The 26,458-nt window shown below is 47.0% G+C and overlaps 1 protein-coding gene across 1 annotated transcript; it reads left to right on the plus strand.

The window, feature by feature from the left end:
- The first annotated feature begins 5,720 nt into the window (after positions 1 to 5,720).
- Positions 5,721 to 26,458, plus strand: LOC119388366 (arylsulfatase B-like). The gene is made up of 7 exons (XM_049414322.1): positions 5,721 to 5,867; positions 12,539 to 12,698; positions 14,351 to 14,463; positions 19,198 to 19,308; positions 21,867 to 21,989; positions 22,264 to 22,390; positions 26,148 to 26,458. The coding sequence occupies exons 1-7, from the start codon at positions 5,721 to 5,723 to the stop codon at positions 26,456 to 26,458; spliced, it is 1,092 nt and encodes a 363-aa protein (XP_049270279.1).

Below are 26,458 nucleotides of genomic sequence, written 5' to 3' on the forward strand. Positions count from 1 at the left end.
CGAGAACACGAACGCGTGCAAAACGGAGGTAGATTAGTCTCGAATCTCGCTGCGATTCGCAGTAAAAATTAAAAAAAGACAACGCACACATTCCGTTTGTGTGTTTTATTATTGTTCTCAAGTTTTATTCATCCATTCAAGCAACAAATTACACAAACTACACGTCGTGTCAAATATTTATCGCAGTGTCACGTGCTACTGTTGGCGACGTCAGAGCACAGTCGTCTACGTAGAGGACCGACGTCACAGCACTACCATCTACGCAGGGCCATTCTCTCATGTACGTCATCCCCTCATTCTCTGGGCGCGCGGCCGCGAGAAGAAGGGCAAGCAGCGTTCAGCTTGAAATTTGACCCATTTCTGCGGCGCGTAGCGTTGCAAATTTTGGCAGACGTGATCGTGAACGCCCAGTGTATGCATTGCGCTAGTCAGTTCAAAATTGTCAAACCTGGTGAGGGGCCCTTTAATTGGGAAACTGGGGGCCTTCATCACCAGGCATTTCCTACGACCCGATATCACATACCTTTCCCCGTATTCCTAGGCAAATAAGGCAGAAGGCCAGGAAAGTTGACCTTAATAAAAAAACATCCACAAGGATGCTGCTGTCGCTCCATACCAATACAATGCACCCAATCGCAGGACGGCTAAGGTGTTGAAGTCATTGTACGGTACCCTCCACTTCGAGACTGACAAGAACTGGACGCAGGAGGCGACGGTGAAGTGCGCGTCTGGAGCCAGCATAAAACCGCCGAAGAAGAGTCCCTACTTGTTCGACATTGAGCGAGACCCCTGCGAGACACGGAACCTGGCCACTTCGCACAAAACAGTGAGAACTTCATTGTACTGTGTTCTATCTGTTACCGCGACGACGAATTCTAGTAATTTTTTTTCATATTAAACTTTACATCTCCCTAGCGAAAGAAAGAGAGAAATAAACCTTTATTCTCGAAGCGGTGTTTCGAGCGATGCCCGGTATCAACCTGAGGTTGGAGGACTACCTAGTCCAGCAACCCTCTGGCTTCGACTGCCCTCTTGGAAGTAAAACATAAAAATAAAAAAGAAGCGCTTTCTGCAAGCTTTCTGCGGCGCAACAATTTGTGTTTTGTAAGCGAAACGCACGACAACTCGCCTCCATACGAGGGTGCCCAGCCTCGGCCTCTCCAAACGAAGTTAGCCGTTCAGTGAACAAACAATGTCGCACGTGCCACAAAAGAACTATTACCGCCACGCGACATAATCCAAAAACAATTGATGAAGCACAAAACGCACTTGCGAACTATGCTAGTATAAGTGGCCTGTTTCGAGTGGTGTAGAAGAGGTCGACCATCTCGCGCGAGAGCGACTCCAGTAAACTTCTACCGAAAACGGATTCACACCAAGTGATGTTAATTTATTGTGCTTATACTGTTCACCCAACAATTCCTTCCCCACCTATTCCCAAACTGCGGCCGAGCGCCTTCCACTCCTGCGAAATAAAGGTTCAATTCATTCATTCATTCATGTCAATGAGGCGGAGCTATACATTCCACAGCTGCTGTTGTGGCCCATAAGTCTCAGAACTTTTGGTAAGGATAGATGAACGGGTTAACAGACAGCGCTTCCGGCTACAGGACAAGACGAGGATCCAAGCCTTGTTGGTATACGGCGCCGCGAGCCACCTACTAATTTATAAGATCGATATATTTTATAGATTACATAAGTTATATCTTATAAACAAATATAAAGGCGCTTTGTGAGAACGAAAAGCAAACAAAACACCACTCTCAAAAGACTTGTGTATAGTATGAGGAACATAAACATGGTTTGCATGTCACTTTGTGTCACTTGCAACCATGTTTGCAATGCACGGAAACATTTCATTTCTTGTTTTCTTCCCTCCGATCAGGTGTTGCGCGCTCTCTACAAGAAGCTCAACTCCTACACGTCGCAAATGGTGGCTCCACGAACACAACCGGAGGACCCACGCTCTTATCCGGAGAACTTCGGCGGCGTCTGGTCACCGTGGCTCGATTAAAAACTGAGCGAGCGAGGCACCTGAAGACGTGACAATCTAACACATAAAACCTGTACCTGTCAAGAAAGAAGCGTGCGAGAACTTAAACACGTGAGGCGCAGGCCTAACTTCTAGAACTTCAGTTGGCCTCCGCACGACAAATGTACGCGTGCGACAGTGCCTCAAGCTATGACGTAGGCCACGATTTAGGAATATTAAAATGACAATTCCAGCCATTGGTTGGCTGAATGCCTTTACTCGGTCTTCTCGTTTTTGTTTTTTTTTTCCACACAGGAAAAAAAAAGAAAAAGAAAGAAATCGGAGCAGCTATCCACTAGTGGTGCGAAGACACGAAACAGCGCAGCTGGTGGCCTTGCCCTTCTCCTTTCCCTCCTCCTCACACTCCTCTTTAGCACTACCTTGCTTTACTATGCTATACAAGGCTATGCTATGCTTTACCTTCTCCTCTCCTCCTTTCCCTCCTGCTCACCCCAACTTCCGTTTCCCAATCCTTTACTATACTATATATTATACTATACTATACTATTCATGGCTATGCCACGCTTTAGCCGCCTCCCTCCTCCTTTCCGTCGTCCTTACCCTCACATCCATTGCTCATCCCCCCCCACCCCCCTGCTATACTACACTGTCACGTGGTCGTGACGCTGAAGAAAGCAGCAGTCGGCGTGTTTAAAACGAAACTCTTTATTCAGGCGAATTTGTGCACGGTAAATGAAAATGTTGACGTCGCGACAATGTTGACGTCACGGCGAATGCTGAGGGGCTGAGGATTGCCGAAAGAATCGGAGAGGAGAAGGGAGTGCTCCTTGGAATTTGCAGGACGCCCGTGTCTCGTAGCATTGCCGCGTTTGGCAGTGTTTATCGTGACGGCATTCTGAACTCGATGCCGGGTTTACTTGAAACGTTAAAGAAATCATCGGAACTGGTTTAGGGGCCCTTCAAGATAGCGGCGACAAGGAAACTGCAGGCGTTTAATGCACATCCAGTGTTTCCCAACGTAGAACGGCAAAAGTATTCAAATCATTGTACGGTACTCTACGCTACGAAACTGACAAGAACTGGACCCCGGAGGCGTCAGTGATCTGCGGGCCTGCGGCCAGCGTTACGCCACCGGGGAATTCTCCCTACTTTTTCGACATCGAACGAGACCCCTGCGAGGAACACAACCTGGCAGCTTCGCACAAGCAAGCAAATTCCCACCGCTTGCCCGGTGTCCTTCGCTCAAGTATAGCAGGCTGTCGCTATTGTGTTGATGATAGTCTCTTCTTTTTCGCAAACAGCTGAGCGAATGAGAGCGCGCGTTCCCAGCCCATGCGCTCGGGCAGCTCAGCTAGGAGCTTGAACGAACAATCACATAAAGTAGCCATGGCATATAAACTTGAGCCACAACGCCGCGACACATTGGGCCCAGCCGAGCTCTGCGTATGCACTCAAAACAGTCATCCTCTCCGTTTCGCTGCCGTTCAAACACCGCATGAGCCCGAAATAGTACTTCGCGATAACATTTATCGGCCTCGGCCCGCCATTGAAAAAACAGGCGCCTGTCGTCACATCGCACGTAACTAGAAGTAGCAGCAAGCACATGTTGCATATTTGCACGAATCTTGAATTTGGTCTGTTTGTCCTATGGCGGATGGGATGCGCGTATTGTCGTGTGAAAACGGCACCATACGACTTATATTCGACGAAGCATGTTTGTTTGGCTTCGCCTAACTCACACGGAGTGGCAAAAAGTCTTGCCACGTGTATTTCACAAACATAGGCATGCGCACGGTTCCCCATTAGGGAGGATGAGGAGGGATGGGGGGGGAGCGCTCTCCCCCCCCCCCCCCCTTCCTTCGTGGGAGCGCCTATGTTCACGGAGGAACCTCTGGTACTATAGTCTTACTGAGCCCACACGGTATACGGTGTATATACGGGGGTCTTGCTGGAATGACACAAAAGGGTCGTGGGTAAACCTTTGAGCGTATCTTGAAAATGTGTGGGTTTAAAATACAGTCGTCCTTTATTTGTGCCAGCACCGAGGCCAATTTGTACCACTCCTTTTTTTAAGCCGAGGGTGAGAGCATTGTCAAGCTGCCTAATGCGCAGCTCAGTTCAGTGCGATAGCAGTTAAGTGCCCGAAAGCGGGTCAGCATTGTGTCCATGCCACTTGTCCGTCCATCCCATTAGGTTGACGATGATGTCATCGGCCAAAGCACTGCTGCCATTTCTGTCGTCATAAGAACCGATAATTTCTGGGGTTTTATTGACAAAACCGGGATAGAACTATGAGGCACCCCCGGAAATTTCGACCACCATACTTCAACTAGCATCTTGAGCGAAGTACACGGGCCTCTGGCATTTCGCCTCCACCGAAATGCGACCGCCGCGGTGGGTATGGAACCCGCATATTTCCGGTTAGCAGCCGAACACCGTAAAAACGGTACCACCGCGGCACCCCTACGAAGATGTCGTTACAAATTTTAAGTTGAACCTAATACGTTGGTGGTACCTCTCTGATTCTTTTGTTACCTTCTGATCACCTCAGAGATCTTTAATGATCATTAAATCGATGGAGGCGGAAATGTTTGAGGTCCCTGTACTTAGATTTAGGCGCACGTTAAAGAACCCCAGGTGTTCGAAATTTCCGGAGCCCCCCACTACGGCGTCCCTCATAATCATATCGTGGTTTTGGGACGTTAAATACCAACAATTATTTATTATTGAACAACCATCATATTGGCTTTCATTAGAAAAGTGTTATTTAAACACAGTTGTTTGTCTGTGTAAACTGGATTCACTGAAGAAAAGCGAAGCTCGACTGAAAGACATTCGCAGAGAGTCCTATTACCATATGCTGCTCGGCAGGACGTTCATTATCAGCGCTTATCGATTCCGTTCCACCTCCTGCGCGTGCTTGGTATCTCCCATGTTTCTTAAAGGTTTCCTTCTTGACTGTTAAGGAGTCTCTGACAGATATTTTTGTGCTTAGACACACAGGAAGCGCTTCTTTAAGAGGCCCTCCACGCGGAGGTTAAAGAATACGAGCAGTCGGCGATGAACCACTGCTGAAAAGAAGGCAAGCGGTGCTCCAAGTCGTAAGTTTCTAGCTGATTATAGTTCTAGTTCGTTGACCGTTTTAGGCATCGGGCAGGCTTCGGCGTAAATATGTGGGCCAGCAGATGCTATATATGTGCGCCCATTTCACTGTTCACCAACTTTCTTCCAAAGTTGGGCAACTTCAGTGTCGTTAAGATATTCCGATAGAAGGTGTCAGACATCCTCGCGAATTGTCTTCGGCGATTGGCGAAAAATGTATGTGTTGAACACATACGTTTGAATATCCTCGCGCAATTACCTACTTACAGCAACATGGCGAACGCATAACAGCAGATTGGAAGGCAGAAGCACAAACAGAACGCGACTGCGTGCCTGATTTGTGTTGGACGTAGCAGGACGATAGAGCTACAAGGTAGAAACAAAAGGTCTGCCAGCAAACCTTCCATTGTGTGGTATGCAGAGGAGATTAGATACCTACGCAGTTGATTTACACTGAAGCTCTCGGCATTTGAACCGCACAGAGACTCCGAATGCTCGAACTCGTCAACTACACCGGTCACTATAAAGAATGTTACCGGATCGCCCTTAGAGCTCTATTTCTTCTGAACCTCATATTTCTTGTTCTTTTTCTTTATAGGCCTTACATACAGGCTAATGTAGGAACATGTTCGTGCAGCAGCTACATCCATACCCTTACGCTGTGATCCGTAGAAGATTTTTGGTGCTGCTTAGTTTCGTTTCATGTGTTGTGATCTCGCCAGCGGCATGCTCTCATCGGCCACACATCGTCTTCATCCTGGCGGACGACATGGTGAGTGCATGACCTGCAATACGCATTTCACGTTCTACTGATCTCTCGAGGAACCGGCCTACATTGAAGTAAATATCGCGATGCAGTAACATCACTTATAGTTCATCTCCTGTTTATTATTATTCATACGGATGCTTCAATTTAATTAAGTTTAACAGCAAATTGAAATGAGAATGAGATAGTAAATTTCCGACGATTTAGAAACATGTATTTTCTTTTCTTTTCTTTTTTTTTTCTTCGCCAAACGGAGGGCATCAAGTGTGGGTGGCGCTTCAACAGTCAACACCCAGTAGTTCAACCTCAGTAGCAAACACCAGTAGCCGACCCCCCGCCCCGTCGCCCCTCTTGTCAGCGAAACAAAACAAATCACTCAAAAAACACTCCTAGCTGTGTTGTGAATGACTCAGCTGGGAGTGAACGACACAGCAGAGAACGGCAGAGGCTTGTTTTTGCGATAGCAAGTTTTCGTATACATGTGCAATTGCAAGGTACTATATTATGTTCCTGGAGCAACAAAATGGCAGAAAGAACAGCTGCAAGTCTAGTCTATGATAGCATGTACACGGATGTTCGCTGTGACAAAATCAAATCCTATCGCTATCGCATACAGGCAGGGCCATCGGGAAGTACATGTTGCAGCTTTCCAGGTACCTCAAATGTATCGTACCGCCTCATTGTGTGACCAATAAGAGGCGCATAACTAGTAATACATAACTCGTGCCAGGGGCGTAGCCAGAAATTTTTTTCGGGGGGGGGGGGAGGTTCAACCATACTTTATGTATGTTCGTGCATGCGTTTGTATGTGTGCGTCTATATCATAGGTCGGCAAACTCACTCATGAGTCGACTCACTCAGACTCACTCAGACTCAGATCGAGCCGTGAGTCTGAGTCTGAGTGAGTCCGGATGAGTAATATTTTGGTGAGCCTGAGTCCGAGTGAGTCCGGTTGCGAGGAGTGTTAATGAGTCTGAATCCGAGTGAGTCCGGCAGAGGGAAGTTTTGGTGAGTCTGAGTCCGAGTGAGCCCTAAGCGCAAAATGTATTTCGTGAGTGAGTCTGAGTGAGCTCCACACTTCTTTGCCGACCTATGGTTCTATCTACACAACTTCAGCAGTACTATCAGCCTTATTTCGGCTCACGTTTGTACTCCCGCCGACCCACACATATATACCTCAAAGGTTCTGAAGGAAAAAATTGTAGCGCAAAGCAACACACGGACAGACAGAGAGGACGGGACTAGCGTCCTCTCTGTCTGTCCGTGTGTTGCTTTGCGCTACAATTTTTTCCTTCAGAAGTCATGAACCAACTAGCCCAACAAAACGTATTGTTAAGCAATACCTCAAAGCACTAGCGTTCATACACCAGCTCAATACTTATTAATCAGAGGCGCGAGTTACGTAGAAGGAGAGAGGGAGGGCAGGTTCACCTCCCCCCACCCCCGCGAACCTTTTCACAGGAAGTTCTTGATAACAATATCTCGTGTGAATCATTTCAATAAAAATGTCCTCGCTGGATTGCAACCACTGATAACTCATATTTGAAGGTTCGAGATTAAAATGCGCCAAGTAGAGCACTAAATATGCGAGATATTGATGTTAAACAGCATTGACACCATGGTCAAAAAAGCCAATGATACGCTAACGGAACTCATGAGTTGACTCGCTCAGACTCAGATAGTGCCGTGAGTCTGAGTCTGAGTGAGTCCGAGCGAGTAATATTTTGGTGAGTTTGAGTCCGAGTGTGTCCGGCTGAGAAAAAATTCAGTGGGTCTTAGTCCGAGTGAGTCCAGTTGAGGAAACTTTTGGTGAGTCTGAGTCCGAGTGAGCTCTAAGGACAAACTATATTTCATGAGTGAGTCTGAGTGAGCTCCACATTTTTTGCCGACCTATGGTCTATATACGCAAGCAAAACTGAAAAATTTCGAGGGGGGGGTGAACCCTCCCAACCCCCCACCCCCCCTGGCTACGCCCCTGACTCGTACAATATACCAGGGCCGCGATAGAACGCTGCAGCGCAGCTGTGAGTACACATAGTTGCACGTGCCTAGCAGTATTTGCAGAGAGGCCGCGCGCAACATTCATTCACAGTATTGCTGGCAATCGTACCTCATTGCTTTGAAATGCCCCGCCACGGTGGTCTAGTGGTTATGGCGCTCGACTGCTGACCCGAAGGTCGCGGGATCGAATCCCGGCCGCGGCGGCTGCATTTTCGATGAAAGCGAAAGTGTTTGAGGCCCATGTACTTAGATTTAGGTGCACGTTAAAGAACCCCAGGTGGTCGAAATTTCCGGAGCCTTTCACTACGGCGTCTCTCATAATCATATCTTGGTTTTGGGACGTTAAACACCAGATATTATTATTTATTATCATTGCTTTGAAATTAAACGCCTGCCGCAATCTCGTCCTTACCTTACGCTGCGATGAACCTCCCTCCCCCCTGATGGGGAGCCCTGCGCACGCCTACGGAAACAGTACTTTATGGTACGAGTGTCGAGAACTTCCTGATTAATGAAGGACACGCTGCCAATGGGCAGCATGGTACGCACGTACAGGGGTGGTCAATAGTTTCCAGGCCGCAACGACCGGCCGCGGAGCAGCGGCTCGCTACTATCGGGGCTCTGCCATCGCAATCACGCCTTGGCGCACGCTGGCGTCCAGCGTGTGCGTGGAAGGGGAGGGGGGGGGTGTATCCCTCTCTCTCTTTGTTGATCTCCTTCATAAGGAACCTAGGTATAAACTACTACTGTGCAGCACTGCTTATTCCACTAAGATGTTCCAACTAGCCCCAACACAAGCTCTTCTGAATACATTTCGGGCTCCGACCAAGCTCGTATGCAGCGAAATGGTCTGCGAAGACGGCTGATAGAACCACCGCAGTGCCAATGGAAAGTTAAACGCACGATATTGTTTTCCAGGAAGCCGAAAACCACGGTAATGTATATGGTGCCTAGCTAAATGTGGCCGCAATCATGATGCGTCAGTTTTCCGGAAGACTGCCGCCTCGCTACAAGCTGCACAGTAGTAAAACATCGACGAGCGGACAGTGAGGGAACATGACGCACGAAGTTTACGCGTCGCTTTCTTATTAAGGAGAGCAAGAAATGGAGAGGGGTGCCCCTCCCCCTTCACGCACACGCTCGACGCCAGCGTGCGCCAAGGCGTGATTGCGATGAGAGCGCCCCGATAGCAGCGAGCTGCTGCTCCTCAGCCGGGCGTTGCGGCCTGGGAACTTTTGACCACCCCTGTACATAGCAGGCACGCACGTGGCCTGCTATGTATGTTGTTTTCGCGGTTGCTTGTGCTATCATTGCGCTTCAGTACAATGTTTGTTAAGTGCACGTGCGTTTTCATTGCTTGATGTCTGTTTTACGGCGTGGAGCCTACGACGCCGTCCGCGTTCAAGTTTAAGAACAGACACTTATTCAGCTTCAATAAGCTTGTTCAAGCTCCATGCGTCCACTTGAAGTTGTCCAAGTGTATAATACCGATGTCACACGGGCACTTTTGGTCGCGATTAAGGCAGATCCGCATCACGCTGATTGAGATCAACAATCGTCGCTGCTAGACGGTCCCAACTAATCCGGATCGAGTTTGGCTCAGACGTCAGTCAAATAGATAGCTGGGAGGCAGATCGCGATGCACGTATCGCGATCGTCTTGACCCCGATCGGACGTGATCGCGGTTAAAAGTAAGGAGCACCTCATCCGGATCGAACCTAATCCGGATCGGCCCTGATCGCGATCAAAAGTGCCCGTGTGACGCCGGCATAAAGCAGACCCGTTCTTCTCAGTTCCGCAATCTTACTTAAACTATTTGTAGTATAGCAACAATGTAACAGCTTTTTTTGCCACTGAAGCATGACAAAAAAAAACATCAGTACTTAACATTCTAAGGAGAACGCAATGGCTGCACAGTTTTTGCAGGTCCTAAACGCGAATCTTGGTTTAGGTCTTAGTAGCGAGTGTGTCTCGTACATTCACAAGTGACGCTATAGGGACCACTCCCATGGGAATGGGTTTGGAAGCGTGCCCACGACTGCCTTGGACGTGGCTACGTGAAGCGGCTAGCAACCGACCGACTCCATCACACACTTGACAACGAAGAATGTAAAGACTTACGAAATAGTAGTTGAGCGGCTAAAATTAGTCAATAATGGAATGCATTACCTTGTGATTGCGCCAAGATGCCTCGAGTGGTTCCGGAATATGTCGCTAAACAGCGAATGCATGTCAAGAAAGCGACATGTGTACCTCGGCATCCTACAAGAAAATCTTATTCTGAGGTAAGTGAGACGACATATTTAAACGAGAATGAGCGGGGCAAATATGGTAAAAGCAACTTCGAAATGATGCGCTGCAATTTCTAACGTTGCGATTTCGAGACTAGAACCTACTTCAGTAGTCTGGTGTCACGCTATATGCGGCAGAGGGTGTCAGCGCGTAAGAAACTGTGACTAAGAAGTGTTTTAGTGACGAGAGTCTTGACAACCTTTCCGCGCTTTGAAACGCATTAAAAAGCTATGAAAAGTTATGCAGTGATGAATTTCCAAAAATTTAAGGCACGCATTCTCAACAGTTCATCTTGATGTTAGAGATGCAACCGCTATGACAGGGTGTGCCGCAAGAGAATTTGCTCGTTCGCAACGACTGCAAATGGGCGCAAATCTGTACGTTGTGGGCGCACTCTCTGCGGACAAGAGTTGTCGTTGGCTTCCACTAGCTTAACGTGCATGACTTGCTATGCGTGTACTTAATATGCTGTTGCCGTCTCGCTTAAATACTTCTGTCGCGAGAACAGCTGTGTAAATTATACATGCATTCGCCTGGCTACGCTCCTGAAGCCTCGACGCGTTCCCGCCAAAGTGACTTGAGCGACTCGACTGTAACATCCTATATTGAAATGAGGACGAAGATGTTCAGAGGAACAACAGATACATGGATAGATAATAAGATAACATAGCGGAAATGATGATGATGGCGGCTAAAGTACCTACCAACTGCTGTTTATTTGTGACGCGCATGAAATATGCCTTCCAATCTTTCCGTCACAGTTCTCGCGGAGGTTCAGCACACCTATCAGCACTCCTATCTAGCAGTCTTGCCCTCCACTATACAGGCCAGTGAGAAAGATGGGGCCATAGGGCAATGTCCTGTCCTTTGTCACGTCAAGGTACCCCATATTGACATGGTTAATTTCAAGCGCTTTTTTCAGGGTTCGCTGCAGAGCCCCCCAAAAGAACACTGCATGCTTGAAAGCACTTCGAAAAAAAAAAAACGTATACAGACGCCATGCAGTACGAGGATAGCGTTACAGAGTGTAATACCAAATGGCAGAAGAGTGGAAGAGAACCATGCTTCACACCATGCGAATTACACGACGCGTGCTTGGTCTCAAGGCCGACCCATCATAAAGTGCTATGGCGTAATTAATGATCATCATCAGCCACAGCATCAACAAAGTGTGGAGCTGCGTAGGAGCGATTGCTTTGCAGAAGCGTAGTCGGTACTTCGCTAGTTAATTCACGAATTGATAAAATATGGAGTAGAGGGCACTTCCCAACTGTAATTTCAGTACAGTTGGAAATCGTGACAATTGAATGCGAGGACAATGCGAACGGTGCCCGACTGCACTATCGCGTTCCACTCCTGAAGGCGAAGCTCAAGCGTCCTCCAACGTCTTCATTATTATTAGTCCTCTTCCTTATCGCTTCAGTCGATTGTATTGAACCACCACCCTCTTTTCACTAAGCGACGATGTAACGTGATGACGTCATCACATGTCGCGATAATGTTACGAATTCCCCGATCTGACCCACCGTGGTAGTCTGGCTGTTATGGTGCTCGATTGCTGACCCGAAATTTGCGGGATTGAATCCCGACTACAGCAGCCGCATTTCTATGGAGGTGTAATGCTGGAGACCCGCGTGCTTAGATTTAGGTGCACCTTAAAGAACCCCAGAGGGTCGGAATTTCCGGAGCACTCCAATAAGTCGTCCCTCATAATCACATCGGGGTTCTGGGACGTAAAAGCCCAACAATTATTATTGATTGCGCCATCTGTGACGTCATGATGACGCCATAAAATTAACCAAGCTCTGTCCTTCCTTCTCGCTGACCGAGTGCAGCTGCAGTCTCTGTACCGTACACCGCATTTCTCAAGCTCACCGTCTCATGAGGCATGCACGTCAACTTCCACTTCAACTTTTATTATACTTCTAGACTACAAACGTCCTCCGAGGCTAAAAGCTGCCGTCGGCAGCTTGACTTACAGCAGCTTGAAGCTTTTGCTCAATAAACATGCCCCATTTCTGGCTTCGTAAGCAATTTCAGTTGAGCCACTCTGCATCAGCAATCAGAAATGATGAAAAAAGGAGTAAGCATGCTAATTTCGTGGTGTATATTCTAGCATAAAAGCAGAAATCCTATACTTGAAATAGTGGTAGGTAATGCGTCGAACTCTATGGCTGACTCTCTCTCTTGCACCGGAAAAGAATACAGGGCTGCATACCGTAAAAGCAGTTTAGTTATTCTTTGCACAGCGCTGGAAGTACTGTGCAGCAGTTTCTAGCACGTTCGGTATATTTCGCGTGCCATTCATCGCGTGCAAAGTTGAAACTAAATGTATTTGTAGAATGACACAGAGTTGACGAATTGCGCCTTGCATGAACTCGCAGGGCTGGAACGACGTCAGCTTTCACGGCTCGAACCAAATTCCGACGCCCAACCTCGATGTTCTTGCCTCAGAGGGCATTCTCCTCCACCACTATTACACCATGCAATTGTGCACACCTTCCAGGGCCGCGCTGCTTACTGGATTATATCCAATGAGAACAGGTAAGAACTCATTACGCTATATTTGAAGTCACGTTTAACGATATTTGATGTTAGTAGCTGTACAATTTTTATATCCAGAGAAACATTTTTAGCAGCCCGCTATGCAACAAACAGAGGGTAACACCTGCATCTGTGAGATGACGTCTAGCGAATAAGCTTTTGCACGCTGACGACTTCATATTTTTTGTTTGTAATCATGTAAAAGGAAATAACACCGCGATTTACGAATACCATAGGAAGCTTAAGGGAACATTTTTGTAGCATGGTGATTCATATTGTAGCCCACAGGCTTTGTGCATGTAGATGACCGCCTGTGTGGTCCTTTTTCAATTGTTGTGCTCGTTAAAATATTACGAGGAAAACTGTCGTGTCAGAAAAGAGAAGTGGCCAGCACCACACATGCAGACACTGGCCTCTCCTTATTAAATACATATTACATATTAAAATACATATTTAGAGAAAAGAAGCAAGAAACGAATGTTACGCTGCGTTCGCGCTTAACTTAAGCAGTGATTGAGCTTGGCCTAGAACTACAAAGCTCCGTACGACAGCGTCGCCGGGCGTATCCCGTTATTTCTCGCCGCAGCCTGCGTGGAAGATCCCTGTTCACTTCAAGACTTATCATCGAGTCCTGCTCACGCAACGCTATTCAACCAAGCTTGACATTGCGGTCAAACTTAATTGCATCGGGTAAGGTCAACCGCATCGCAGGTCTGTAATTCACGACAGCCACAGTAGCTAACGTCACGCTTGTCTGCGCAGAACGCTGAGGCTTTGGTAACGAGGATGTACATCAGTTGTTGCACGCTGCTTCTGTGGAAGCGCTGTGACTGCGGTGGCGGTCGTTCGCTTTTGGGAGGTGCTCGTCATTCTAAACGCGCTGTCCTCCGGTTTCTGAGCAGTGAGACCAGAATCAGAATCGTAACTTCATTACTAAAAGCTGGACACTATTACAAATACTTAGTATACAGAAGGAGGTCCCATAGGCAAAGACTGCAAGGACCTCAAGGTCCCGATGCAGTCGACACAGTCCAGGGTCGTCAGTGCGAAATTTATGAAGTCATGTGCTATATTGCGCGAGTGCTGCAAAGTATTTGCTTTGACTTTGCGTCTCTGAGTTTCAATGCGTAAGCATTAAAGCCATGCGCGCTCCATCTGCAACGTAACAGCAAGTGAGAGAGAGAGAGAGACGAGGAAAAGGAAAGACAGTGGTGGTCGAACGGACTATAGTGCAATACTGAAATGTCAAGATGTTCACAGAGGCAGCATAAAGGATTCCATTTTATATCGGCTAGCCATACACTGATTTAGTGACACAGTCGCAAACAATGCTTTCGCTCGACCTGATAATTACCCAGTAAGAATATCTTGCCTAATTTTTCTTTCAGTACTCATCCCAGTGTGAAATTCTTTTCATTATGTGACTTCATTGCATGTTCTGATACAGCAGAATCGGAGACGATTTCCATCGGAAGTGCTTTATACTTCTTGCTAAAATATGCTGTGTGTGTTTGCAGCCATCACGCCTAATATGGTGTGCCTGCCACTTAATTTCAGGGACAAAGAAAGTTTCATATTGGTTCAGACGTTCTTGATTATCTTTATTTATAAAACATGCCTTTACATCACGAGATTATTGCTATTTCTCGCAGGAATGCAATCGGGCGTCATCAATAACGCGGAGCCTTGGGGACTTCCACTCAATTTGAAGATTATGCCTGAACATTTCAAAGACTTAGGCTACGAAGTGCATTTGATCGGTAAAGTAAGATCATTCAACAAATTAGGCTGAGCTGTGTTACTGACAGTAGTGCTATTAAAAAAAGCATGGTTGATCCCTCCGTCACAGGAATCGGTATAACACGAAAGTAAAACATGTCCTTACAGAAGTAGTTGAATGCTTACTGTACATTGATATACGAGAGCCTGCACAATGTCTGTTGGTGTTTGTCAGCTATAGCACCGTGAATGAATGAACCACCGTTGACGCTTGGTAGTATATCTTTATCCCGATGACTAACGTCCATGATCAATCATTAAACAACCCTTATGATAGTTGTAGTAGTTAACGGTGACAGCGTAATCAGAAAAAGCGGTGTGACAGCCAGAAGAGCGTCACTGATTGGACGTAGAACTTGGGCTAAAGTCACCATCCCGCTTCATGTTTTATTGAACACCAAGACCGGACTCGAAGGAAGCGCAACGTGCGTCGTGTCTCCCCTGTAGCCCTGCCGCGATATTTCTCGGGGCGAGCGTAAGCGGGGGACATGGTGTTACAGCCAGGCGAGGCAGACGCGCGTCGCAGAGCTGTTTTTGGTATGGATGGATACTGTGAGCGAGGCCGACGCTTGGGCTAAAGCGGCCACCTCGCGGTGTGTTAAGGCACTGGCAAAATTGCGTTTCTTGTATTGGAAACGCGCCGAATGGGACGGACGCGTATCAACGACGCGTTGCAGGATCTAATCGCGGAGGCCACGGTCATGATGCACTACTTCTCCTTACCGCTCCCAAAGGGCAACACCACGCCGCCGACCAAGAGCACTGTGGGGGGAAAGTGTGAGATATAAAAGGCGCGTTTGTAAAGCCTCCAGAGTGTGTGACCGTGGCGCAGTGGATAGCGTGCCCGGCATCTGTTGTCACGGACCGAGAGGTCGTGGGTTCGACTCCCGTTAGCGGAACTTTTTTTCATTGTCGTTTCATCGTGTGCACCTTTTCAACGTTATTTTCTTGACGGAAATACGTCATTGAAATACGTCGCTTTCGTGTTAAAAAATTGCTATGTTAACACGAAAGTGTTTTATGCCGGGGTCCACCAAGTACATCCGTCACGGATATGACGTTGATAAAATGGACGCCAACGGGTGAGAAAGAAAAAAACCAAGAAAAAGATACCCCGCTGGGAATCGAACCCACGACGCACTACCGACTGAGCTAACTCGGGAGATGCTAGACGCGGCGCGAACGCGCCTTATATCTTTCACACATTCTCTTTCGCGGCGGGCGGAGCGGGTCGGTGCCGCCGTCTGTGAGATGTGAAAAGAAGTAATGCTTCACGATCGACGCTTACTAGCGCGTACTCCGAGATTGCACGCGATATCGGAGGTCATGGTTAAAGCGTCTCGATACCAGAGAGGTAGACTGGCCGCGCTGGCGTCGCCGAGGCACCCTTGACGCAGTTACGTCTGGTTACCTTCTTTGCCTTTGGCTTCGTGTTAGCGTGCGTCGGCTCATCGGAGTAGTGCAGCTTCGACGTGCACCAACAGGATTTCTCCGCCGCCGACTGCTTCAATTGCGAGAGCACCGACTAACAAAACTGCTGCAATATGCGTTGCAGAAAGTACGCGATTTCGACGGGCGAATGTCGTGCCTTGGTGGAGCGAGAGCAGCGGCTGCGAGACAGAGGCCAGCAGAACGCACGCGTTTGCGGCTCAGACTACGAACCTCTACCTTCCGTGTTGCTGAAGCGCAGTGTGTGTTATGTATGCATGAGCACAGGCGTCGGCTACCCATTACTAGAAAGCGCACACCGTGCCGTTTCTCTCCTTAATTGACGACGCTTTGAAGAAGTGCATACCGGGTATTAGTGTTGATTATGAGCTTGTTGATATCATCCTTACGCGGGATTCACGATTCGCTGTGTCCAAATATATGTTCACATCAGCTACCACAACGGTTTAATAATGATCATGGGCGTTAGTCGTCGCGATAGAGACATGCTGTCAACGTGGGTGCATCCACGTCAAACGGTGCTATAGCGGCCAAACACGAATAGACATTGTACAAGCTTTCATATATCACTATACAATAATCACCACTGTGAAGACACGTTTCACTTTCGTGTTATACCGATTCCTATGACGGAGGGATCAACCATGTCTTTTTTTGGATGCGCGCTAAATTTTGAAAATAGCGCAGTATAAGCGCGTAATATCTGAAGGACGGTTGCAGACACAAACTTATGGTAAGTACCGCAAATAAAGCTAGCTGCATTGCGATTGCCTACAGGATGAGCATCGGGCAGACTAGAACGACCACAGAACCAGACATGCGCTAACGCTTTAGCACTCATGGACTATAGTTTGAGCGAAACATTAGCATGAGGTTGAGGTCTTTTCAAGATATTTTATCGAAAGTTTCAAAACATACGCGCAAGTGCTGCGTCATATTGTCACGTGGTTGTGACTGATGACTTCAGCAGCCCAAGCGTCCAATAAAGAACAGAATATTACCTCGCACCTCCACCACGTATGAGGTCTTGGTTGGGCAGACGTTTAGTTGGCCCGAAGACCCGGCAGCGAACAGGCACGATCAACCCACACTGATGATGATGATGATACACGACGAAGATGAGGATGCATAACCAAATGCATTATGATGGTGATAATGTACACATGAAGAAGATGTGCATAATAAATGCCCACAATATATATAATTTCTGGGGTTTTACATGCCACCACCTTGATATAATTATGAGGGACGTCGTAGTGAAGGGCTCCAGAAATTTCGAATTTCAACGTGCACCTAAATCTAAGCACACCGGCCTCAAGAATTTCGCCTTTGTCAAAAAAAAAAGATTGAACTCTTTATTGGGCAAACTTTTGCAAGGAACACCGGCAGTACAATAGCGGCGAGTTCGCTCATCGGTGTCTAAATATAATATGCGGCTGAAACGAGTCGGTGCCTATGCATGCGTTATCGTACGTCCCAGCGTTATCGCTTGTGGCGGCGTGAGTTCCAGGATGTACTTTGTGCTCATCTATTCGCCTCTGGCGTGCATTGACCTCGGTCGCAATGGAAAGGAAAAAGGGCGTGCCAGTCAATACATCTTCATAGTTAATATCGCGAGATGAAGTTTATGGGTTAAGGAACTCTAATATAGTTTTCTTTCTTTTTCGACTTTTGCAGTAGCATCTTGGTTACTTTAAAACCGCCTATTTTATTATTTAAAACCACTTGGGGTTCTTTAAAGGCCAACGCCGGCGATTTTTCAAGGTCGATGGATCCCAATAAAATTCGCTGGGTACGTTCCTTTGAACGGTTCCGTTATGTATGGCAAACTACAGTCTCGAGAGATACGCAGATTCTTTTCAAATGAATTTTATTGATTGCCTCGAATCGCCCACCTGGCCTCCCACAGTTATTGGCAACATTGTGTGCGTGGCGTCATTTATGGCAAAGCGACGGAACCGAGATGCCACTACAGCGTCTGCTCGTCTGCTGTCCACAGGACAACGATCGCTCGTGTTTGGCCAGCGCTTCGTTGGTTAGGCATGCGGAAAGTACGGTAATACCGTACCGGTTGAAGAGTGCACATGCGCGAACTTTACCGTACGGAAAGGCTTTCCGTCACGTATACACGATCCATCATGACCAAGGAAGCTGCGCATCGTGAGAAACGTGGCTCGTACTTGGTTTATATTAAATTTCATCGATCCTAACCACGCGATGTCGAACGCCGCTATCCACAAACTTATGCACTCTTCCAATAACAATATTACAAAGCTTTAGTTTGGCCGCGCACTTCTTAGCGTTAGCATTTTACCAGATCGCGGCAGCCACAAACTTGAGCCGCCTGGACAAGTGGTTCTATCTGGCGGAGTAGTGCACAACTAGGCAAGCACAAGCGCTTTCTTCGCCGAGAGGAGTGGAGATTCTAGCTGGCCGCCAAATGCGCCATATAATCGCTCCGAGAAACTAGTGCGCGTGGCACGGTCACTCACAGACATGTTACCGCTGTTGCGGCATGGTCACCTTCCCGCTGAGCGTCTGCTCTTCGCTGCTGTCGCAGCTTTCATACTCCGCGCTGGCGGGACCGGCATTCCTTGCACGATATCCGGTTTTTGCCAGCTTTTACGTCACGCGAAGACAGTACTGCTCGGTTGGGTTTCGGTTTCGGCGTCGCGCTTTCTTGCTTATTTGAAATTATTTTCCAATTCGCTGAGTATTTCTACTAACGGGCTCGTGACAGGAGCGTCTCAGGAACATAAAAGCACCATTACTTTCGCATGGTGGCCGAAGTTGGCCTTAACGTGCACCTAAATCTGAGTACACCTGCCTCTAGAATTTCTCCTCCACCAAATAAAGATTGAAATCTTCATTGGGAAAACTTCTTCAAGCAACGACGGCAGTACAACAATAGCGGCGCGTTTGCTCATCGGTGTCTAAATATGAAACGAGTCGGTGCTTATGCATGCGTTATCGTACGTTCCAGCGTTATCGCTGGTGCTGGCGTTATAGTTCCAGGATGTGCTCACCTATTCGTCTCTCGCGCGCAATCTGCTTAGATCATTCGAAAACACTCTAGACGGTTACGATACATTCGAGTGCGACCTTCGCCGGGCAATGACAAGTGTGAGACGTTTATAGGCGTTTGACGTCGGTCGCAATGAAAAAGAAAACGGGTGCGCGAGTCAATACGCCTTCATCGTTAATATTGCGAGATGAAGTTTATGGGTTAAGGCACTCTGATACAGTTTTCTTTCTTTTTCCACTTTTGCAGTGGCATCTTGGTTACTTTAAAACCCCGTATACGCCTCTGAGGCGCGGATTCGACACTTTCTACGGGTATTATACCGGCAGAGAGGACTACTACGACCACACATCTGGCGAGGTAAGTAGCTATGTGCCTCTCCATACTACTTGTTTCCGGAGCGCAATACAAAGAGGCCTCCAAATTCATATATTTAAAAAAGCAGCTACTTAACTCGTATGTCGTAACTTGCATAGGAGCTATATTTTACGATTTTAAGGCAGAAACAAACAAACTACAGCAAATTCGTGTGCTCTAGGAATTGTTCGTTCATGACTTTAGCAGAAGCCGCGCATAACGACGCATGAAATGGCGCCGACGTATGTTGATTTCATACATCCTATCCGCTAATTTTCGTGGTTTCTGTTCAAGAAAAAAAAAATTGCTTCCATAAGGGAGAACCTCTTTGATATTTATAGTTCCAGAAAACATAACCAACTATATAAAGCAGCAAGGACCCACGAAGAGAAAATCTGGGCGTAGTCTGTTGAGAGGGAGCGCCGGAGGCCGATTCTCAGAAGTCGATAGGCACGGTCGTAGATTGGGTCGTAACACTTACCGCGTGTTATCTGCAATGCAAATGAAGAAGTATAATTGCGGATTGCGGCCACAGCTTTCATAGTTGTCGCCATACGCCGCAATGCAACTTACTGCTTGTCAAGCTCTTTCTTTCTGCAGTGCTTTCGTTACCAAGCTTTTTATTATTTTTTTTAGACAGCGGAGCTGATTAAGCTGACCGCTTGAACCAGCCCACGATCTCTTCGTCCTCTTCATATTCTGCTTCGCTATCAGAGAAAGAAAGAAATAATGACAGAGAAAAGAAAGAACAGGAAGAAAAAAAAGGCAAGAAAGAGAAAGACATAGAAATAAACAGAGAGAAAACAGACAGGAGAAACACAGAGATTAGAGAAAAAGAAAGAAAGAGAAATATAAAGAGAAGCAAAGAAGGCCGCCCAGCTCCGCACTTCCTTCAGGCTTGCCTGCGATACTGCCCTAATTTTGTTGTTGTTGTTGTTGTTGTTGTTGCAGTAGTAGTAGTAGTAGTAGTAGTAGTAGTAGTAGTAGTAGTAGTAGTAGTAGTAGTAGTAGTTGTTGTTGTTGTTGTTGTTGTTGTTGTTGTTGTTGTTGTTGTTGTTGTTGTTGTTGTTGTGTTTACTGATGAGGCATGTACATGCGTTCTAACATATCTTACCGCTAGAGGCTTGCTTTTATAGCAAGCTTCTCCACTTAGGCACCTCCTCCACGCGCGAGTAAAAATTTCACGAGCAATAGATCACGAAGCATCATTACATGGAAGCGATAACGAGAGAATCAGAAAAAGGGGCGGTTTGCCTTCTTTCGTGTCATTTCATTCATTCATTCACTCTTTATTCAAGACAATTTTTTTTAGAAATTGTCTCGGAAGACGTAGCAAGAGGCCCGGAAGCTGCCTGGCTAGGCTATGTCGCCCATACAGCAGCCACAGTAGTTCGACCATTTTCGTGTTATTGTTGATACAGCCACAAAAGGTGCGTGAAACAATGCACCAGGAAACAACTATTATCTTGCACTGTTCAGAAGAAAACAGCACGGAAAAAGAACAAGCAATATAATACACGTGTGGTATTTTAATACAATACTTGGCAGAAAACCTAGAACACAGCGAAAAATAGCTCCTTTACTTGATTTTTAAATTGTATCAGGGAGATAATGTTTTCCAATAAGTTTAATATTTTGAGGTCATTGATTAGTAGGTCTAGTGTTAATGACGTTAATTTCTGTAGGCCATAGATTGTACGTGAATTGGACTTAACTATTACAATTTAATGTAGTTAATATGTTGTCTGCTTGACCTGATGTCTGCCTTCAAAATGCGTTCGATTACTTTTGTACTGACGCAAGGTTTCGAGTGACAATTTCAATTTAACTCAATGCTTTATCGGTAATATCTTATATTAGCTGTAATATGGAATTGTACTTTCAGTGTAGGGGATGTTTCCAAGTGCTCGTATTCGCGGCCGCCGCGTATCGATGGAGGCGAAATGCGATAGTCCCGTGTGCTTAGATTTAGGTGCACGTTAAACCCCAGGCCGAAATTTCCGGGGCCCTCCACTACTCTCTAATAATTATATCGAGGTTTCGGGATGTAAAACCTCAACAATTATTATTATTAACTGCTCGTATCGACTGCTTTTGTAAAGCTGTCTATGTAGTTGTAGGCCACGCAAGAAAGGAGTATGCGAAACGTGCATTGCATGTCCAATGTGTGCAAGCCTTATTTTGTTCTTCTACGACGAATGTCTAACAACTTGACCAAGTTTCTCCAATAATAATAATAATAATAATAATAATAATAATAATAATAATAATAATAATAATAATAATAATAATAATAATAATAATAATAATAATAATATATATCTGGGGTTGAACGTCCCAAAACCACGATATGATTATGAGAGACGCCGTAGTGGAGGGCTCCGGAAATTTCGATCACCTGGGGTTTTTTAACCTGCACCTAAATCTAAATACACGGGCCTCAGACATTTTCGCCTCCATCGAAAATGCCGCCACCGCGGCCGGGATTCGACCCCGCGACCTTCGGGTCAGCAGTCGAGTTCTGAGAGCGAGAACAATGCATCTTGCACATTGCGTTGCAGGAGCACGTCGGCCTTGACCTGAGGGACAACGAGACGCCGGACTGGGGAGAAAACGGAACTTACGCTACTCGCCTGTTCACCGATAAGTTCATTACTCTCATTGAGAATCACGACAAATCTAAGGTGAGAGGACCAGTCACGTTTCCGTGCCTTACACACCGACGATATACCAATAATGCGACGAAAAAGCTCGTTGACTGATTGGTCAGTCCATAACCCAATTAACACGGTAGTAACTGTAAGAAGATGCGGCGCTTTCGAACGAAATACCACCGATTAAATAACTAGGACTGTCACGACTGTTAACGCGATTTTCTTTCAAGCAGAATAGTACAACACATTGTGACGTCTCCCCATGGATACGTAATGACAACGTAGTGCCACTATTTTCTTCCAGCCATTTTTTGGCTTTTTCAGCCATATATCTCCGCACGTCGGAGGAAATGCAGATCCTTTTCAAGCGCCCCGAAGGAACGTGAGAAAGTTTTCTTACATTGGTCACAAGGACAGAACTTACTACGCAGGTAAGTGCCGAAAGAAGACAATAGGTAAGTTCAAATAGAGCCCGAACGTATTTGGTGAGCATTCATCCGGCGTTCACATAGTCCATAGCGGGTACCTAATATAACCACAATTCACGATCGTCGAACCCACTTTGAAAATTTCCCGCTGATATACACAAGATGGTTAGACCGTATCCTCGAGGCCACGAGGTGGCGTCTAGGGGAGCTCAAAGAATTTGCATTAGATAGGTCTCAACGGTAGTCATGTACTGATGTCACCAGAAGTCGGCAGCTACTCAACAGTACGTAACAATGTTCGCCGTGTGAACATTGTTGTGGAAACCTCCGTCCTTCCTTATTAAAGCGAAAGCATTAAGTGCCTCATGTGACGCTGGCCTTGCAAAAAAAAAAAAGAAAAACGCCATGCCTGCGCGGAACACGCAGCACTGTCACAGCGAAAGCAGGAGCAGCCTTTCTAGAGCCCTTTGTCAACTTTCCTGGGACGACAACTACAAGTGCAGTTGCAAAGTACCCACTACGCCATAAATCATCATAATTTTGCGAAGTAGGGAAGCACCCACTGTGCGATTATTCATCATTTTGAGGAGAAGCGAGGTATCCGCTACTCTACATGGCTGGGCAAAGGTACTTTGCAATTGTATCGCGATACGATGCAAGATACTCGGGCAAGAAGTATTTGAAATACGGATACAAAATACTACCGTATTTAGCCATCACAGCGGGGCGGGCGGCTCGTATACCCTACGTGCGGCTTTCTCAACGCGAAGTGACTATACTTAGAGCATCGCTACACGCGAAGTGACTATGCTTAGAGCATTTTCTTACACCATCGTCTTGTAGTTACGCGAGATCGGATACAAAACAATTAGCAGACAGCCTCACTTCGTGAAACACTACAATTTCTTGCTATCGCATTCATTGTTTCGCCTTTGCGGTGAAACTGTGACTTGTTATTTTGCGTAATCCACGTTGTCGACGTCGTGGACCACGTGGACGTGTAGATGGTAGCCCAGCGTCTTCCAGGGGTGCCCTGTCTTCAGCTCCCTAACTTTCCTTGAGTCGGCCTCTGTGGTGTAGTGGTTACGGTGCTCGGCTGCTGACCCGAAGGTCGCGGGTTCGATCCTGGTCGCGGCGGTCGCATTTCGATGGAGGCGAAATGCTAGAGGCCCGTGTACTGTGCGATGTCAGTTGAAATTTCCGGAGCCCTTCACAATGGCGTCTCTCATAATCCTAGCGTGGTTTTGGGACGCAAAACCCCAACAATTACTATTATTATCACTTTCCTTCCGTGTAAATATGTATGTTCGTGGTTACTTCAATACTCGCAAAGCATTAACTCTGGTATGCGGGTATGAACAACACGTGACTGAGGGAAAGGGTTTCATGACGTACGCGCCAGGTATTTTGTGTTATTCATGTCATCACCAGTGAATCGTGTTCGTCATACACTGATCCTCTGCTGTGCCAATTTTGGTATATTACAAGTTATGGAGACGACCAGGAGAGCACCCAGGCGTAGGAGGCTAGATAGATAGATAGATAGATAAATAGATAGATAGATTAAAGCCTGCACACCTTTCAAAAGCACATGAAAAAAGAAGTGTGATCGCACGAAGCCATCAAACGGTTCATTTAACGTAAAACACAGGTACTTGCTCGTTGCAGCTTATTTGTTTTACACGAGTACAGCCGGGCCTTCGCATTGTATTAGAAGCGTGTAACATTTTTTCTTTTTTTTTTGTCCGTGACTACCAATCATATTTTACTAAATAAAAGGCACAGACGAAGATATACACCACCTCATCCTAGCTTGCCCGTATCACAATACACCAATAGGCCGACATAAAGCAACTCCAAGGACATTAGATCGTTGACCATTCCGCGTGAATAACCTTTTGGGCCAATGGCGAACAAGAGCCTTGCAGATGTTACGATAAAAATATTCCTTGAGGAAAGGGACATTGTTAGCCGCTATTAATGTGTATAATGTCCCCTTTATTTTAACATAACTGTGCACATCTATGTAATTGTTTGATTACGTGGTGTTGGCAGTTATCTTATGTCTACATATATTAATACATCGGCATGATGTATGCACTACTGCCTGACTGAGGAGCTACTCATTCTATGTTTTAATAACGTGGTTGTTCTAGCTCGGCGTAAAGTTTGTGGAGTATGTGACCGTGCCCGAAAACTATCATCATGAACGGGTATGTGCCACAAAATCTGGGCAATGCCCACTACTCACCGCTACGGCGGAGCCTGTAATAACCCTGAGAATGAGTACAGAGAGAGAGAGAGAAAACTATTATCATCCTGAACGGGCAGGCCCGTAGCCAGCAATATTTTTTCCGTAAGGGGGGCACTGGCTGAAGGCCTTGACTATTTGACAAAAACACCTATTTTCATTACTTATTTTCGGTAAAACACCTGCCTCATCAAAACTTGGGGGGGGGGGGGGAACCGGGATGGCTCCCCCACCCTTGGCTTCGGGCCTGTGAACGGGTATGTGCCACATAATTTGGCCAAATCCCACAACTCACCGCTACGGCATGGCCTGTAATAACCCTGAGGACGAGTACAGAGACAGGGAGAGAAAGAAAGAGACATAAGTATACGGACGGAGAAAAAGATATAAATAAAGAGAGAAAGAGAAAATTCTTGCCGACAAAAAATGCTTCACGAGGTGAGATTCGAACCCATGTACCCTCAATCCGAGGACGAGCAATCTAAACACTCGGCTATCCCGGCACGCAAGGAGAGCACAGCATAGCCTTGTATAGTATAGTGTAGCAAGGGGATGGGAAAGGGAAGTGAGCGTGAGAAGGAGAGATGCCATGGTGAGGAGAAGGGAAAGGACGAGGGGAGAGAGTAAAGCGTAGCAGAGAAAGAATGAGAAAGAGAGAAATAGAGAGAAAGAAATGCAGAAAAAAAAAGAGAAAGAGACAGAGAAAACACCAACGAAAGAGAGAGAAAAAGTAGAGAGAGAGAAAAGGAAAATGAATAAGTTTACACTAGCCGTGCAAATCTTAAACAGCGAGGATGGTCGATCTTAGGGGTTTAACGTGGCCTCCTTCGCTGATCCTAGGTCTTTCCTTGGCGTTGACATAGTCGAACCACAGTCTGTCACAGACCTTGCAAGAATGCGCAAACTCCAGCGCCAGAGGCTAACGTGCAAATTTGGCTGTGACACACCCGGTAGAAGCGCGGCCCTTTCGTCGCTCGTACTCGGCTCGAGCCACGCTGGGCAAACTCGGCGTGGCGGCTGCGCGGACTGTCTTCGTCAGTGGGCGTGAGACGGCGGTTGGCTGCTCCTCGCCGGCTAGGCGAGAAGGGTTTTTTTTTTTTTTTTTGCCAACGGGGGCGGACGTTTTACCTGGAGCTTAAGAGCTTCGCTCTTAAAAGAAGCTAGAAACAAAGAGAAAAGAAGCATCACGTCGTCTAGCGACCAGATACCGCACCACCTGGTCAAGCCACGCATGCGCATTAGCTAAGCCACGCCCACTGACGGAGACACCGCGCGCAACCTCCGCTGTATAGTTCACAGCCTGGCTGCGTACTCCTGCGGAGGAAGCCGCACATATCGAAGCTAGACGTGTTGGTGGACGGGGAATACGAGCGGCGACGATCCCGTGCTTCGTTGTGCCGAACTTTGCGCGACGCAGTGCACACTGCTCGAATTTTTTTTTTTGTTGTTGTTGTTCTTGTAACTCAAACGTTGGCGAGTGACTAGTACGTATTGTTTTGTTCGTTACAGGCATGGTAGACGCGTTAGACGAGTCGGTGGGGGCCGTGGTGGATGCTCTTAACAGGACCGGCATGCTGAACGACACCATCATCGTATTCAGCTCGGACAACGGCCCAGATCTCCATGGTGCAGATTTCAGCGGCGGCAGCAGCTGGCCGTTCCGTGGGTACAAAGCCACCCTCTGGGAAGGCGGGTTGCGGGCCCCGGGATTTGTCTGGAGCACGCGGCTCAAGAAGCGACGTCGGCTGTCGCGCCAATTGATGCACATTGTCGACTGGCTGCCCACTCTCTATTCAGCTGCCGGTGAGCGGTTTGCCTAA

This window comes from Rhipicephalus sanguineus, chromosome 3 (assembly GCF_013339695.2).
Source record: "Rhipicephalus sanguineus isolate Rsan-2018 chromosome 3, BIME_Rsan_1.4, whole genome shotgun sequence".
Classification (NCBI taxonomy): Eukaryota; Metazoa; Arthropoda; class Arachnida; order Ixodida; family Ixodidae; genus Rhipicephalus; species Rhipicephalus sanguineus.

What these genes read in the sequence shown, in the direction of transcription:
- LOC119388366 (XM_049414322.1), top strand. Translation starts at nt 5,721, where the DNA reads ATGTTCGTGCAGCAGCTACATCCATACCCTTACGCTGTGATCCGTAGA. An exon ending in ATTATATCCAATGAGAACAG is followed by an intron (nt 12,699 to 14,350) that starts GTAAGAACTCAT and finishes TATTTCTCGCAG; the next exon opens with GAATGCAATCGGGCGTCATC. An exon ending in AAGTGCATTTGATCGGTAAA is followed by an intron (nt 14,464 to 19,197) that starts GTAAGATCATTC and finishes CCACTTTTGCAG; the next exon opens with TGGCATCTTGGTTACTTTAA.